Genomic DNA, 16,360 nt, shown 5'->3' on the forward strand with positions numbered 1-16,360 from the left:
CAATCTAGAATACTCATGGTCCATCTGTTATCCTGTCTTCTTGCAATATCTCCAGCCCCTTTCTATTTCGAACGTTTAATTTTTTCCATGATATCATATACCTTTGTGTGGTTTCTTATCCAAGTGATTTGTTTTCTGTCTCTCCTTGTGATGCCTAGCATACATCTTTCCATGCTCCTTTGTGTGTCTTTGTCCCAGGTATACATAGCTTTCTACTTCTTCTATGTCTGTGTTGTTGAGCAAGATTGTCCTCTTCAATGCAAAGGGGTTGAACATAACTTTAGTCTTTTCCAGATTAATTTTCAAGCCCACCTGAATACTTGCCTTCGTCAATTCTTGTATCATTTCTTTTAGTTCATCTGGATTACTGCTGATAACAACAATGTCGTCTGCAAAATGCAAATGGTTGAGAAATTCTCCATTTATTTTAATTCCTTTCTTATCCCAATCCAGTTTTCTGAATACTTCTAAAACAGCGGTAAAGAGTTTTGGTGAGATAGTATCACCCTATCTGACTCCTTTTTCGAGTTTAATCTTTGCTTTTCCTTTATCCAAACAAATTGTTGCAGTTGCTTCGTCACATATTTTCTTGATGATATTGTGTGATGTAAGTCTTCTCTACCCCCATTACATCTAGAGCTTTAACGACAGATGTGAAGACAGAGTCAAACACTTTCTCAAAATCAATGAAAGCCATTAATCAGGCTGCTGAACAGTCTTTACTTGTTAACTAGGAGAAGACCCTTTAATTGCTTTATTATGAGGACTTGAAGGAATCGACTAAGAGTAGAGGCTTAAAGTCCGATCTGCATCTTCTCATGGTGCGGCCTGTAAGTAGCCATGTTTAACACGTGGTGAATGGACACGGATTGGCTTCCTCCAACTTGTACTGGCCAGTGTGGAGGATTACGACCAAAAAACTCTAAAAAGAAATATTTTGTTGCTTACTTACAAAAATATATCTAGGTATTTTTGTTATTTTACGCTACTTATTTACTAGAGATTACAATGATCAATAAACATACAAAATATATTTTAAACAGCGGATAGGTTATAAAGAAGGTAAAACATGTCGCCGCACAGTGACATATGTAAATATATATTTGTATGAGGTTTGTCTGCACGCTTCAAACAAAAACAAGAAAATATTGAAAGATGTGTTGCTTGCATGTAAATTGATAATTATCTGGCTAACCAGAAACAATTCTAGGGTGCATCCTCTGGCAACAGTTGATATTCTAGCAAGCACATTTTTTTAGCATTGCATCGTAGATCTGATAATTTTTATTACACCATGATCATTAGCTTACTGTCAATTTTGAGAACACAGCAGCATTTAATAATCTCTCACAGAGAGTTTTCAGTGCTAACCCCTCTATAGGTGAGCTTCTTGTAGTAGCAATCTGTTCTGAGGTCATTGTGAATAATCAGTGGAAGCATGTGCACATCTTATTCTCCACTTCAGAGTGATATTCACAGTTTTGCAAACACAGAAAAAGCATAGACAATGACAAGCATGTTGGCTGACCAATTTGGTACACAAACATTGGATATTGTGTAAAAAGTCTGATTTAGTGACTCAATATACAGAGAGTTTTGTTCCTTCATTTTTTCAGGTCCGACTATCAATAAAGAATATTATGCAGCAGTTTTACTTAGACAGGTACAATATAAATTCAAGAACCACAATAGGAAAAATAACCAAAGTGGTGACTGAGAAGAAAAAATACAATAAAATATAATTCCCATAAAAATATAGATGTTAAAAATACTTTCACATTTATCTTTCTGTATATCTAAAAATACAGTGACCCAAAATAAAAGCATATTTCACAAAAAAAAACTTTCAGTAATGTACAATACACTGCCCATAAAAATTATGGTTGTCTTCATCTAAGTATGTACGTTGGTTTAGAACTTAATTTTAAAAGAAAGACTGCTGGTTTATCTTGCATGATGATGGAAGAATCCCTCACTACTGTTGCTGTTTAGCAGTTCTTGACTAAACAGCAAAAAATCCTCCCTTCTCTGATATGGTCTAGTCTAACCATCTCTTTCTAAAACTGAAACCTATCATGAAAGGGCAATGATTTTTTGATGTAGGAAGACATTCCAAAAAATGTTACAATGGTATCTCAACACATATTTTCACATAACCATGAAACTTCTTTCAACAACTGATACAGTCAAGCCCCAAAATGTAATATAGTGGCTACAGTTTGAAGAATATTAAATGTTATTTTTATTATTTGTTACTTAACAGCAACATTAGTCCTGGAATGTTTTAGGCGAAATTTTCATGTAGAAAAAAATATTTCTACAAAGATTTTCTTTAAAAATATATCTTAAGCACACATACTGTTTCACAATTCAAGCACCGTGTTTCATTTGTTAGTGTCCCTTGGAAAATGTCATGTACCCATGTAGGTTCTGGCTTAGATGACTGTTGCTGAACTGGCTGTTCTGTGCCGTTCTGAGCAAGCGGCTTTGCTTTGACATTACACTGCTGTTTCTCAGCTAGGAAAAACAATGGAAAAGATTAAAATTTATTATTATAGATAATAAATTTTAATTAACTTTTTAACTAAATTTTAATTTTACTTAAATAATCCTTGAATAAGCCTCTCTATAAAATGCAGTAAAAAAGTTAAAATACAATACCTACACCCCCTTTTTTGTATATCCATTAATTTCATAAAATTTCAGTTATTTTGTATGTATTTAAATGGGTTGATTGGATTTTTAATCTCCCTTTTAAACGTGATTCTGAGCAGCTAGACAAATATATCAATATTCAAAGTGAGCTTCAAACTCAAACTTGTTGAACCAAAAATTGGTATGTTACAACTTAGCTATCATCAGGTCACTCCAGCTGTAACATTTATTATGAGGCACAAATTATTTTATGTTCATGACATTTTTATGAATGAATGATTACAGGAAAATGAAATTTTATACAATAGTACTTCAGTTTGTGAGCATAATTTGTTAACAAAGCACTCATATATACAATTGAACTTCCCCATAAAAAATAATGATAAGTCAAATGATTCCTTTCACAACCATCTCCTCACACCAGCTACAAATTTTTTCAAAGATAAATGCAGTTTAATTTGTTTTATATTATTGGGCTTGTGATGTGATTGCCACTCTTGTGGTTAGTGGCATCTCAGCAAATGAACCCACGAGAATTTGAAAGGGACCCAAGTCAAACAAAGGGTATGAAATTATTGAAAGCTTTCATTAATATGCATTCATTTTTTTAAAATTGTTTTTCATTAAAATAAAAACGGTCCTGTAAGATGCTTGGGCCTGCCCCCCCCCCCCCCCTGAATTCGTTAAGGCGGTGAGAGAAGTGAACCTTTGGCTTAGATCTGATCATGTAATGCTCAACAGACAATGCAAATACACAAAGCCTCTTTTTGACAAGCACTAATCTAGAATGATTTGGTACACAAATTACTCATATTGCATAACAACATCAGTTTTTCTGCTTGTCTTGCAAAACACATGTAAACCAAATTACTTATAATTTAAAATTTAAAATTTTATTGTACTTGAAAAGATTTTTTTTCTGAATAATCAACTCATAATTAATGATTTCAGTTATTCTATGTAATATCTTTCAATTATTCTATGAAGCAATCTATAATAAAAAGACGCCAACAGAGGAAATAGATATTTTACCTTGGAGTATATCAGCTATAGTGTTAAGCAGGTAATTCAGGAACTCGTGTGCATCTTGTTGCATGTAATTATCAAATACCTCTGAAAAAATAATATATACAGAAAGTATTATGATTCATTTATCATCAACAAATACATTCATATATGTAAACCGAATGATAACCCACTTGAATTTTTTTAGTGTTCAAAATTTTCAATGGGATGAATAGGATGGACCATGAACTTTTAGTACACTGCCAATCAACTGCTTTTACAAGGGGACACCAGTATCGATAGGCGAGGGACAATGCAAGGCTATGGTGTCGCAGGGAATTTTTCTCTAATAGGGTTGTTAATAAATGGAATAGCTTACTCCCGGAGGTAGTAAATTGTAACACAATTCACACGTTTAAAAAGAAATACGATAAACATGTTGGGGTAAATCGAGAAGCTATCCATACTTAGAATAAGACAACCATAAGTATTCTTTATGGGCATTGTATAATATTTTATCATGTGTATATATTGATTATAATTTGTTAATTGTATTTTTAATTGATTTGCAATATATTTTTGAAATATATGACATCCATATTTTTATGGGCATCTTTTTCCCAGCCACCTTGTTGGGCATTTTGCCTGTTGGGGCGTTGTATTTGTATAAAAGATATGCAACAAAGTTACGAATGAATAAAAATCAATCTGCATTTTTTTTTTAAATGACTTGGTTGTCTAAAAACTCATTAAGAAATTAAATTAATTTACTTTTTTTAACAAAAAAGATATTTTCATTCATTAACTTTTTTAATCATTTAAAAAAAAAACAACTGGTATTTAAAGAAAAGAAACCAAACTTGAACATATACATTCAGAGATGTCACTGCACTATTAATTTACCTGGGTCCCAGGACAAATGTTATCGGCAAAATCTGGATCCTTGAGTGAAACTGAGTAACTCTCAAAAAATAAAGTATGCCCTCCCCCCTTCATTCACTGGTATCCCTGTGAATCCAATAAATAACTAATTTCTAAAAACATGTTAAATCCAAATGTTCATTTAAAAAAATAAAAAAAAAGACTAATTTATACTAGCTTATAACTAAATTCTTTTACTATCATTGTTCTACTAGTAGAGAAAGCTTGCAAAGAAACGCATTAATGCTGAGAATTTAACATATGGAATTTAATACATATAATAAATCTAAAATATAATTAAATTAGGCACATTTATATATTTGCCAATAAATCAATCTGGGTCATTCCATGTAAATCACCCAGCCATGACACCCATAGTTACAGATTTTGATAATTTTTTTTTATTTGTTGCTTTCACCATCCTTACTAACCATGTGAAATATTATTTGCATATGTCTAAAACTTTTTGAGAAAAAAAACAGGCACAGCAGTTACCAAAACAACTTTTATTTGAAAATATATGAAGTGAAAGACTGGGCAAACAAATAATGGTTTTTTGACCGTTAATATATTTATTCTGGCTCGCAACACAAAATTCATCGAAATAAGGCTATAAATTCATCGCTTCTATTTCAAATCATTCAACTAGATACTGAAATGAAAACCATCATCTCAGATTTCAATTATTTTTTTTTTTTGTTTATTGCTTTTGCCATCCTTGTTGACCATGAAAAATTTCATGTACTTATGTCAAAAACTTTTTGGGAGAAAAAAATTTTTCTAACACAACGAATGACGTCTCTAATGCTAACCATTCAAGCAATATTGTTTATTTTATTTATTCAATATTGATTGGCCGAGGCCTATACAAGAGGATGCGGAATTATATATGGCGAAAGTGACGATCAATGGTACGAGAGAATTCGGAAATCGTGGTGCAATCTACAATATTTGATGGTAGGTTGTTCCAGTCGATAATAGTTCTTGGGAAAAAGCTAAATTTGTGACAATCTGAAGAGGCAAAGATGGGCTGTAATTTTTTGAATGATTGAGTCTAACAGAGAAATGAGAAGGTTTGATTAGAATATTGGAGGTGTCAATATTAAAAAACCCATGAAGGATTTTGTAAAGAAAAGTTAAACGAGAGATAAGTCGAAGAGAGGAGAGCGGTTGGATATTGAGTTGTCGCTTGAGTTCCGTTATGGAGACAGATGAAGACCAACAGTTAAAAATGAAACGAGTGGACTTATTTTGGATAGATTCTAATTTGTCTATGTTGGTTTGGGTGTGGGGATCCCAGGCTTCACAGGCATAGGAGAGGGCAGGGAGAATATATGTTTGGTAGCACAAGTGACGAACATGACGAATGGAGTATTTTAGGTTACAGCGAAGGAAAAAGAGTTTTTGGAGACATTTATTAAAGATATAATCACCATGAAGGTTCCAGCGGAGATCGGAAGAGATTATAATGCCCAGGTATTTATAATGGGAAACCTCAGAGATCAAAGAGTCATTTATAGAATAGGGGAATTCATGGGGGATTCGTTTACGGGTAACTTTCATAAAAACAGTTTTTGCGAAATTGAGGGGTAATTCCCAGGTTGAGCACCATTTAGAAATAATGTTAAGGTTGTATTGGAGAGATTCTTGGTCAGAAAGATTGGAAACTGTTTTATAGATGACACAGTCATCAGCGAAGAGTCTGATGCGGCAGTTTATGGAGTCGGGTAGATCATTTATGTAAATTAGAAATATTGACTAAGGACTGAATTAGAAATATTGACGAGAGGACTGAGCCCTGGGGTGTACCAGATTTGACAAGAAGAAAGGGAGAGTTCTGGCTCTTGTACGAGACAAACTGGCTACGGTTAATAAGGAAGGCCTCCACCCATTTCAGCAGTTGAACATTTAGTCCAAGGTATGAAAGTTTTAGAAGTTTATTGTGGGGCACCCTGTCAAATGCTTTGGAAAAATCTAGGAAAATTATGTCGGATTGGAGGTTTTTATCAATGGAGTCTGTTAAGTCATGTATGAAAAGTGTTAATTGGGTAGATACTGATAACGATGATCGAAATCCATGTTGGTTAGGGAAGAAAAAGTTAATCGAATCGAGGTGGGTATGGATATTCTTGGCAATTATGTGTTCTAAGAGCTTGCAGCAAGAGGAGGTGATTGCAATAGGTCTAAAATTGAGAGGGTGGGACAGAACCAGATTTATGGATGGGAATTATCTTATTAATTTTCCGGTCATTGGGTAGATTAGAAGTATTCAGTGAGAACGTTGAATATAATGAGGAGATAGTTGCAAATTTCATCAGCGCAGAATTTTAGGATATGATTGGGGAACCCATCTGGGCCAGTAGAGTGGGGGTTTTAGTTTTTTTAGAAGATTCAGGAGACCGGCTTTAGAAAAGGAGATGGGACAGGAGTTGTGAATCAAACAGACGTATTGGGGGGGGGGGGTGTAGGATCAGAGGAAAAAACAGACAAGAAGGCCCGGTTAAATAGGTCCGAGTTGGAAGTTTTGAGCGAAGAGGTACCTGCTGATTTGGGGCGGAGAAAATTCCAAAATTTTGAGGGATTTGTTTTGAGATAGGAAGGCAATGAGTGGCACAGGTAGTTGGATTTGTGATGTTTATATATGAAAATATATCATAACTTTGCAAATTTTCAATTCATTCAAATGATATTTACACTGAATATGCTAACAAAAAAATGCAGATTATAACTAGAAAAAAATTTAAACCGTTGCATTAAAAAATCAGATCACAAAAAATTTAAATATAATTTTTGTTTTTATAATAAAAAACAATGGCTCACCTTTGCTTTTTCATTTACAATGATGAGGGTTTTTTTCAACAGCACTGTACATTGATGATTAATAGAATTCATGTCCTTCTCGGGAAAATAGTATACTCTTCCCGATCTCATTGTCATTGGAAAATTGCCGGAAGCAATTATGTTACACAATGGAATAAAACTGATATTTTCTTTAGAAGGCCAGTGAAAAGATCTAGAAGGGCCATTGGGATGTAAGAATTCAACTTTAACGTCACCTTCATCTTCATGTTTAGATAAAACTATACCGAAAAACCAATGAGATGATCATAAGTACAAGCAATATAGTTATGCACACTGATATGTGACATCCTCACTGATGGTTGTTTGTCTGAGAAATTAAAGATAGTGCAAAAGTTTTCATCAAAACTAATTATTTTTGTTCCAATGGCATCTTCTGATAGTGGTGTAAAGTGGTAAAAGCTATGTGTGCAAGGGATTGTTTTTGCTTTTGCGAAACAAATCTCTAACTGATTCCAGGCTTCCGCTAGCATTTCTTTTGTAATCATCTGGAATTTAATGTTTTCAATTTTTGTTCTGCAAAAAGAAAAAATTTTTCAGCTGAATCAATGGCATTTCCAGGACACATCTGAAGACTTGCTTTTTTAACTAAGCGTTTTACAGTGCCACCAATACCATCACAAGGAGATTTGCCATGACTTGTGGCAAAAAATGAACATTTGGCTGTTAACATGAATTCAGTTTTGTGATTACAGAGATTGATACAATTTTTACAATTTTTATATTGGGCTGCATACCCATCACTAAAGCAATGAATGTTTTTTATGCTCGGAAATGTTTCTTTGATGTATTTTGCAATTATTTTTTGTGTTTCGTGGACAAAAGCAACATCATGCTCTAAATCATCTGATATTATGCAAAAACTTGAAATGACTGGATCTTCACCATTTGCTGTATGATTATAAAGTACAGCTGGATGGAGAGAACTGTTGTCTCCAATGGTAATCCTGTGCTTCATCCTGGATGCAAATGAGTAATTTTCACTGAAGTCAAGTAAGACAATAGCCTCATCAGTTTTCAGATTAACTTTCTTTTCCTTTAAATATCTGGCTTGGGATTTGGTTATGAATGAGTGTGGTACAAGTATTTCAAGGCTTTTTCATCAACTTTTCCAAGTTCTCTTCTAAAGTCACAGTGAACTGAACTTGTTCAGTCCTATCAGTGGATATCCAAGAGTTATATGTTACTTGATCATCAGGATCCCATTCTTCAAATTTTTCTTTTATGAAGCATTTCAGACTTTCATTTGATGGACACTTGGAGCAATGGCGAAGCATACAATCTTGGTTATTTATAGAGCACACTAATTGAACAATCAAGTTATGATAAGTCTATTCTATTGAGAAAGCATGGAGCAACAGTATTACATTCTGGCGAATGATGCACACACAAACAGAATGCATACCAGAAGAACCTGCCAGCACACACCATTTGGGTCGCAGCATGCAGAACTTTGACAAACCTATTTTTTAGATCTGGATGTTCCAACTTAAAAGCTGAATAAAGCTCATTTAGGTTTATCAATAAAAATCGTTTTTGTTTGTATAAATTTTTTCCAATTCTCACTTTATCCTTTGACCCTGGCATAATTTGTGAGTATTCATCACATTGGTAAAAGTCTATGACAGTATATATTACATTTTTATCCAGGGAATGCCCTTTTTTAGGTTCAGACAAAGCTATTATGCCCTTGTCTCTTAAAAGCTGTCGTGCTTTTTGCACAGCATATTCAGTGACATTGAACTCTTCAGATTTTTTCCTTGTTCCATGAAGCAGGGGCCAGAGTTAAAATTTGCAGTTTTTCCCTTGTTGTGATGGTTTAATTGAGTATTTTTTTAATCAACTCTATCAAAATATCTATATCATTTGCTTTCTGTTTAATATCTTCATTAAGTGTGCTTTGAAATTTAATTTCTGGTGATTCTTCAGAAACTTTACAAACCTTTGATTTTAAAGTGTTACAGGCAGATTCAATTTTTCTCTTGGCATAGTTTGACCTGCACTGTGAAGCTACTCCATGAAGTTTAATTGCTGACTCTCCTATGTTTTGTAGAGATGAATTTATTTCTTCAAGCGCTTCTTGTTTAGAAATTGACATTTCCAAGTTATTAATCTCTACATCACTACCACTGTTCATCTCTTTACAGTATTCAGTTTCTTCACCTAATTTATTGATGTGTTTATTCACTTTATCTTTACAAGCATGACATATTTTTTGCCCTGGAATAGATTTTGTACAATTATCTATTGCATTTATTTTCTGTGAAAAGTACAAGTTTACTATTCTTAAACCTTTTATTTTTTCTTATGACATTTAAAAGGATTAAATCATGCTTTCTGGTATGTTTCATACTTCTTTAAGAAAAAGCTATGATGCTCACACACAGTAGATAAAAGTTCAGAACTCACTACTCCACTCCCCAAGATCAAAAGATTGATGTCTAATGGGTCCAATGATGTAATGGGCAATAGATTTTCCACTTTTACATACACTTTTTATGACAGTCAGATCCAGTTTCTTTTCCAACACTACAAATTTCAAGAAGTGTCTTTTCTGACATTTTACTTTGGATTACAAAATGATGTAAAATATTTAGCTAAAATGGAAATTGTTATCATAAGAAAAACTTTTCACTTCAAGTTAATTTTAATCGCATTTGCCAACCCTGGATTAGGTTACTCTATGTAACACATTGTCTTCCGCAAGATCATAAATGAGACTAGCATCATTTGTATGTGGGGGCAGTTGCGTTCTAAAGCTTTTGTTTTAGTTTTCTCCATGAAGCAGCAGAGGTGACTTTATCATCACTTGCTGGGATGATAGTCTCATGATCAAATAAGACACCAGCTGCCCTCTAAAAGACAAAGACCAGTGTGTCATAGTTTATTTCTTCACAGACACTATTATTATTGTTATAACCATCATCACAACAAGAAACATCACATCTAATATATCACCACCAGGCACTATATACATTACGTTGTAGTTCTACTCTCTTCCATAGGCCTCAGCTACAACAATCAGGTTGTATCAGATAATTATTTTATTTTTTGTGATTTGATACCTCATGTTCTAGCTATTCATCAGCAATTTTTTATTATTACTTGGAAAAAAAGAATAGGCCTATATTTTTATTCTTAAAAGACTTCAAAAATATTATAATGTAGAATTTTTTCACACAAGTGTAACTATTTCATATTTATCATATAAATTAAATATATGTTTATAAAATATATGTTCTACTAACCAAAGTAATAATCTTTTGATTATCAGATTTGAAAAAATAATTTTATAACTAAGCATGTTAAAAATAACTTAAAAATACATCTATATGTATATGTTTAACAATATCTGTATTTATCGAATACAAAATAATTATTTAAGCAAAAATATATTATTATATTGCAAAAGTTTGGCTTTGTTGCATCATAAGAAATATTTATAGATCAATTAAAGTGATTAATCAAAGTAATTTTAATTATTTGGAATTTGAACACTTTTCTAAGTATCTTTTCAACATGAAGGTTAAATTTAAAATGATTTTATTCAACAATAAATGAATTTAATCTAAGTATGAATTTAAACCAAAAACCTTTTTTTTTCCACCAACCTTTACAATGATCTTACAATCAACCACAAACCTGATAATACAACCAATTTCCACCAACCTTTCATCAACATTTCTAACTATTTCATGAATTTATTTAGTCCTTGAATTTTAAAATTTATTAAATGCTTTTGAATTATTGCATCAACTCATGAAACTTTACTTAGTGAATATCGTGAATAAATATAAAAGAAAGAGAACTTAAAATTTTTTTTTGTTAAGAGTGAATCAAGTCAAAATGTACAAATATAATTAATGTAGTCATGTAAGTACAATTGTGTTTTGTGATTCAAATGTATTAACTGTCAAATATATTAATCTGTCTGTACATTAATAGGATTAAATTTTAAAAAAATTAGAAAATTCATGCTGCGCATCCAAAAGAAAATGTTTGAAAAATTAATTACAAAAAAAATCAAATTAAATTTTAATGATTTTTTTGTAATAAAGTTTAAATTTTTAGGTCATAATCTGCATTTTTTTGTGAGCATATTTAGTGTAAATATCATTTGAATGAATTGAAAATTTGCAAAGTTATGATATATTTTCATATATATACAATATTGCTTGAATGGTTAGCATTAGAGACATCATTCGTGGCATTAGAAAACATTTTTTCTCATAAAAAGTTTTTAACATATGTAAATGAAATTTTTCATGGTCAACAAAGATGGTAAAAGCAATAAACAAAAAAATAATAATTGAAATCTGAGATGATGGTTTTCATTTCAGTATCTAGTTGAATGATTTGAAATAGGAGCGACCCAGCCTTATTTCGATGAATTTTGTGTTGCGAGCCATAATAAATATATTAACGGTCAAAAAACCATTGCCAAGTCTTTCACTTCATATATTTAGGAGAAATTTAAAATAAAAGTTGTTTTGGTAACTGCTGTGCCTCTGGTCCAAAAATATGTTAGAAACATTGTATTTTTCTCTCAAAAAAATTCCATAAAAACAAAGTTAACATAATTTTTTGCATATAAATTTCAAACGTAAGTGTATGAATTATTTTTATTCATATTTTGTATGTTTTGGTAAACATTTTAGTGAAAATTTCACTTGAATATATTGAAAATTGAAAAAGTTATGATTTATTTTCTCAAACAATACCTCTTAAAAATCGATCCTCGGAAAAGTCATCTTCGTCATTTTTTGATAAATGTCAACATTCCTTTTCTCAAAAAGTTTTAGACATATGCAAATAATATTTCACATGGTTAGTAAGGATGGTGAAAGCAACAAATAAAGAAAAATTATCAAAATCTGTGACCATGGGTGTCATTTTGCTGGGTGATTTGAAATAGAATGACCTATCTATAAATTCTCTTCCGACTGATTTTCCATTTTGGAAAACCTTTGCTCTTTCAATAATATCTTCTGATTAAATTTAAAGCAAATGATTCTGATGCTTATCTTCTAATTCCCTCTCTCTATTCATATAAATCTTTGTGAAGCAATTTCCTGGTTGAATGATTTTCTTCCCCCCCCCCCCTAGTGGACCTATAACTGTGGTCTACCACCATTTAACTGCCGCATATATTCACACCAGAATATGGGAGTCATGTCAGATTTGTGTTGGTGAAACTTACCAGTGTGCTTGTATGCGTGCAGCATTTGGCATGTTTTGTGTTCAGCAGGGTTCGTGCTGCTGATCACCATTGCATCAAATCGCAACAAAATGTTTCATTTTGCAAATAAATAAAAGATTGAATTCAACAAATCACGAGTGTCCATTCGGTCTTTTAATGGTCAAATCGACCATTTGACGCATGTGCAAAAAATCCAAAAGTGACATTTTTGTTGGCCAATCACGAACAATGTTCAGCTACTTTCACAATGGTTCTAGAGGAGGGTGGAGGGTTGACATGACAAGGGCAATCAACCTCGTCTAGAAGAGTGACTAGTTGACCATACCCCCAAGAGCCTACATGCAAAAAACAACTTAGTGTTTGAACCCTTTACTTGCACAATGATAGTCCTTCCCTCAGTACCATGAACCTCATTAAAACACCATTGCGGAACAAAATAAATGTAAAAAATACAAATAACAGTATTACTGTTTGTTAATGGTCTCAGCAGGCAACAATTCAATTTCAAAAATACTTTTGAATTGTGGGTAGCAAAAAAAATCTTGAATTCTTGAGAATTAAATATGATGCAATTTTGACTAAGGTTCTCTCTCATTTGGCTACAACTTTTTCCATCTTATTAGCCAAATTGTTACAATTGATAAAAAGTCAGGGGGAACCCTGGTAGGTGGTGACATTTGTCCCCCAAATTGCTAAAGTGTGGATTTGAAATTTAATGTATACATATTTGCATTGAAGGTCTTGTGTGATCATTGTGGCAACAGAGCCTTTTTTCAAAGGGATAGCTGACTCAAAGTTGGAAAACGTCAGAAAATTTCATTTACTCTATTACCACTGTGCAATCTCAGGTTCCAAACCCTGAGCCCAGATTTTCACTGAAGGCGAAATCGAGGAGGGCATGGGCAGCCTTTCCCTGTGACCCCCCAAGATCAAAAATTAATTTATTGAAAAAAATAAATTCTTACACTATTTGTTAATTTAAAATTATTTTTGAGTGTTAGTGATCCAAAATTTCTGTGAAAGAAATTCTTGTGCTGCCTTCAAAGGCTGATTCTGCGTACACATCCCTGATTTTTGCAATGTGAAATGGTGACGATGGCATAATGACGAGACAGTATGGATGTTCAATGTGGAGTTTTTTTTTACATATTTTTTTTTTTTATGTATGCACTCGACAAGCTGAAATTTTTTTCACAATTTAAATGAGCGGTCCAAAAAATTGTTTGCAATTTTTCAAAAAATTCACATTTGCAATCTTATAGAAATGAAACAAATTTATGCTGTATAGACATTGTCTTTAAATGCTGATCGATAGATGCGAAAGTACCGTAATTTCCAGTATGTAACCCTTAGGGGGGGAAAATAAGGTATATAGTTCATTTGGTTACCTCATCTAGGGACGCAACTAGATATCTTATCTTATTCTTCAACAACCTGCAGATTATTATCAATACTGTATAATACAGTACAGTAAAATGCTTCATTTGCACTTCAAGGTAGTAAAACTATTTTTCAAGGTTAGGCAATCATCATAGACAGTAGAAAAAGGGGAGAAAAGTTAGAGAGGTTTTTCTCTTTTTATACTTTTTTTTTTTCTTTTTGGAAATAGGAAAGAATGCGTTCCTTGGGACACATGAAACAAATTTTTATGTATGTCCTTTTCTGAAATTCCGGGTATTTGATGCGCTATAGCCTATCAAATACCCAGAAAACGCACTATAGAAATGCACCCAGAAATATGCACTATAGCACCTCAGAGGAACCTCTGTACATTAGAACTTAGAACCTTGATTATCCAGGGATAATCTAAAATAGTTTGAATAAAAAGTAATTTTTGCATATTTGTAGGTTCTCAATGAATGTTCAGTGTCTATCCTCATGTTATATCTATCAAAAACTCACTATTTCAATCAGAGAAGCAATCTTACACAAAAAACTTATTTGTACCATTACAAGCCAGGACTGATTTCCAAACCAACAATCAGGGCATTTGTCAGGGTGTTGCTCATAACTTTATTTTCTTAAACATTATATATTCAACCAAACATCTTCAACCCCATTCATGGGACAGGATTCCTAAATCTTTTTCAGGACCTTTTTTCAGGATCAACTTTTTTCAGGACCACATCAAGTCAAATGTCTGTTGCAGCTCTTTCTATCAGCTAAGTCAAAACATAAAATGACTTTTTTTCGTTTTCTACTGGGGATCATTAGTCAACAAGTTTAAAATGTTTGGATGTTTTTATTAGTTAGTAAGATCCATCCGGAAAAAAGAAAAAGAACTGCAGTAATTATACTGCCTTATAACTGATGAAATCATGTTTTTTAAAATATAAGAGAACATAAGCAGATATCCCAAGAAATACACAAATCATATAATGAGCACGAAAAAGAATGTTTTTTTTCTACTGATGTCTGTTGTATCATCAATCCTTAACTGGTATGGTGGATGTATTTGACACAACTGGTATAGTGTGGCTCATGTGTTGTGCAGCAACTTGACGCATGCCATACTCTAGTTATAGGTTAAAGATTAATTCGGAGACAACCAGGAAATGAAGAATTTGAAAAAAGGCTACAAAATGGATATAATGCAATCCAAAATCCAGAAAATTTTAATATCTGGACTCATTTTTAACCCCGGAGTCTGAATTTTTAAGTTTCAAATGCAGTTTTAAATTTAAAGTTGTAAACAGGTGAGAATTAAAAAAAACTAAAATGAAGAATTATTTTTCAATTGTCTTTTATGCAATGATAATTATGAGAATGATAGGCTGCTATTCAGAACACTAAATAAAATGAATATTGAGGTATATAAAAATAATTAAGAAATATACCATTTTCTTTCCTCAATCTAGCAATGAACTTCTTTGGAGCAATGTTGCCTGTTTTTTTCTTCTGAGTAGCTATGCTATAGAAAAGATCTGCTAAGCACGTCAATAATGTTTCTTTAGTTCTCTTATTCTTTGCTTTATATTCTAAAACCTTTTCACGAAAAGGCTTGCAGAAATACAAAGCTTGAAGCACTGAATTACAATAGCAAGTATTACCAAACTGTAAGAAATAAGAAATGTGACCAATTACTAATGACTCATTATGACTGTAAAAGAAATAATTTAGAACAAATTCAGAAACAAATATATGATTCAGATTTATTTTGATTTATTGAATTAACGATAAAGTAGAACCTTTCACCAGATTAACATACACCGCTCAAAACAATTAGGGGAGCACATGGTTTTAACAAAATTATGCAAAGATGTACACCGATAAGTAACATAAAATGAATCATCCATAATTTAAAGCCTAGCAGGAAACGGAAGAAGAAAACTTCATAATCAAAGTTCATGGCGTCAAAAACCAGAAAAAGGAGATAAGGGCAGAAATCGGGATGTTGCAGAAACGTCTGTTTTACTGCCGTAACTGTGAAATTCGATTGCGCAGTATTGTTTTTTTGAGACAAGGTGACTTGAGGATGTCTCAACGTGATTTACCGGAATCCATGGCATGGCGCGTTATAGGCAGACTGGAATCCGGGCAAACATAACATAGTGCCGGGGACGCTGTTGGAGTCGCCAGAAGTGTTGTTGCAAGGCTGTGGAATGATTCCAAGAAACAGGAAATGTTAGACGTCGACCAGGGCAAGGTCGGCCATGCGCCACTACAGCAACTGATGACCGGTATATACGGTTAACAGCCCGTCGAAACAGAACAGAGAAT

The 16,360-nt window shown here is 32.8% G+C and overlaps 1 protein-coding gene across 1 annotated transcript in view; it reads right to left on the minus strand.

Annotated features, from left to right (window-relative positions):
- The window catches only part of Usp12-46 (Ubiquitin-specific protease 12/46), a 41,236-nt gene that overhangs the window by 12,958 nt on the left and 11,918 nt on the right, over positions 1-16,360 (minus strand). The window contains exons 3-5 of the mRNA XM_089233296.1: positions 15,478-15,694; positions 3,688-3,768; positions 2,360-2,517 (exon numbers count right to left, since the gene is read on the minus strand). Coding sequence (XP_089089422.1) covers positions 2,360-2,517; positions 3,688-3,768; positions 15,478-15,694 — 456 coding nt within the window. The remainder of the gene's footprint in view (positions 1-2,359; positions 2,518-3,687; positions 3,769-15,477; positions 15,695-16,360) is intronic.

Source organism: Pholcus phalangioides, unplaced genomic scaffold (assembly GCF_987345545.1).
Source record: "Pholcus phalangioides strain wild (caught in Gottingen) unplaced genomic scaffold, Ppha-v1.0 ptg000007l_1, whole genome shotgun sequence".
Taxonomy (NCBI): Eukaryota; Metazoa; Arthropoda; class Arachnida; order Araneae; family Pholcidae; genus Pholcus; species Pholcus phalangioides.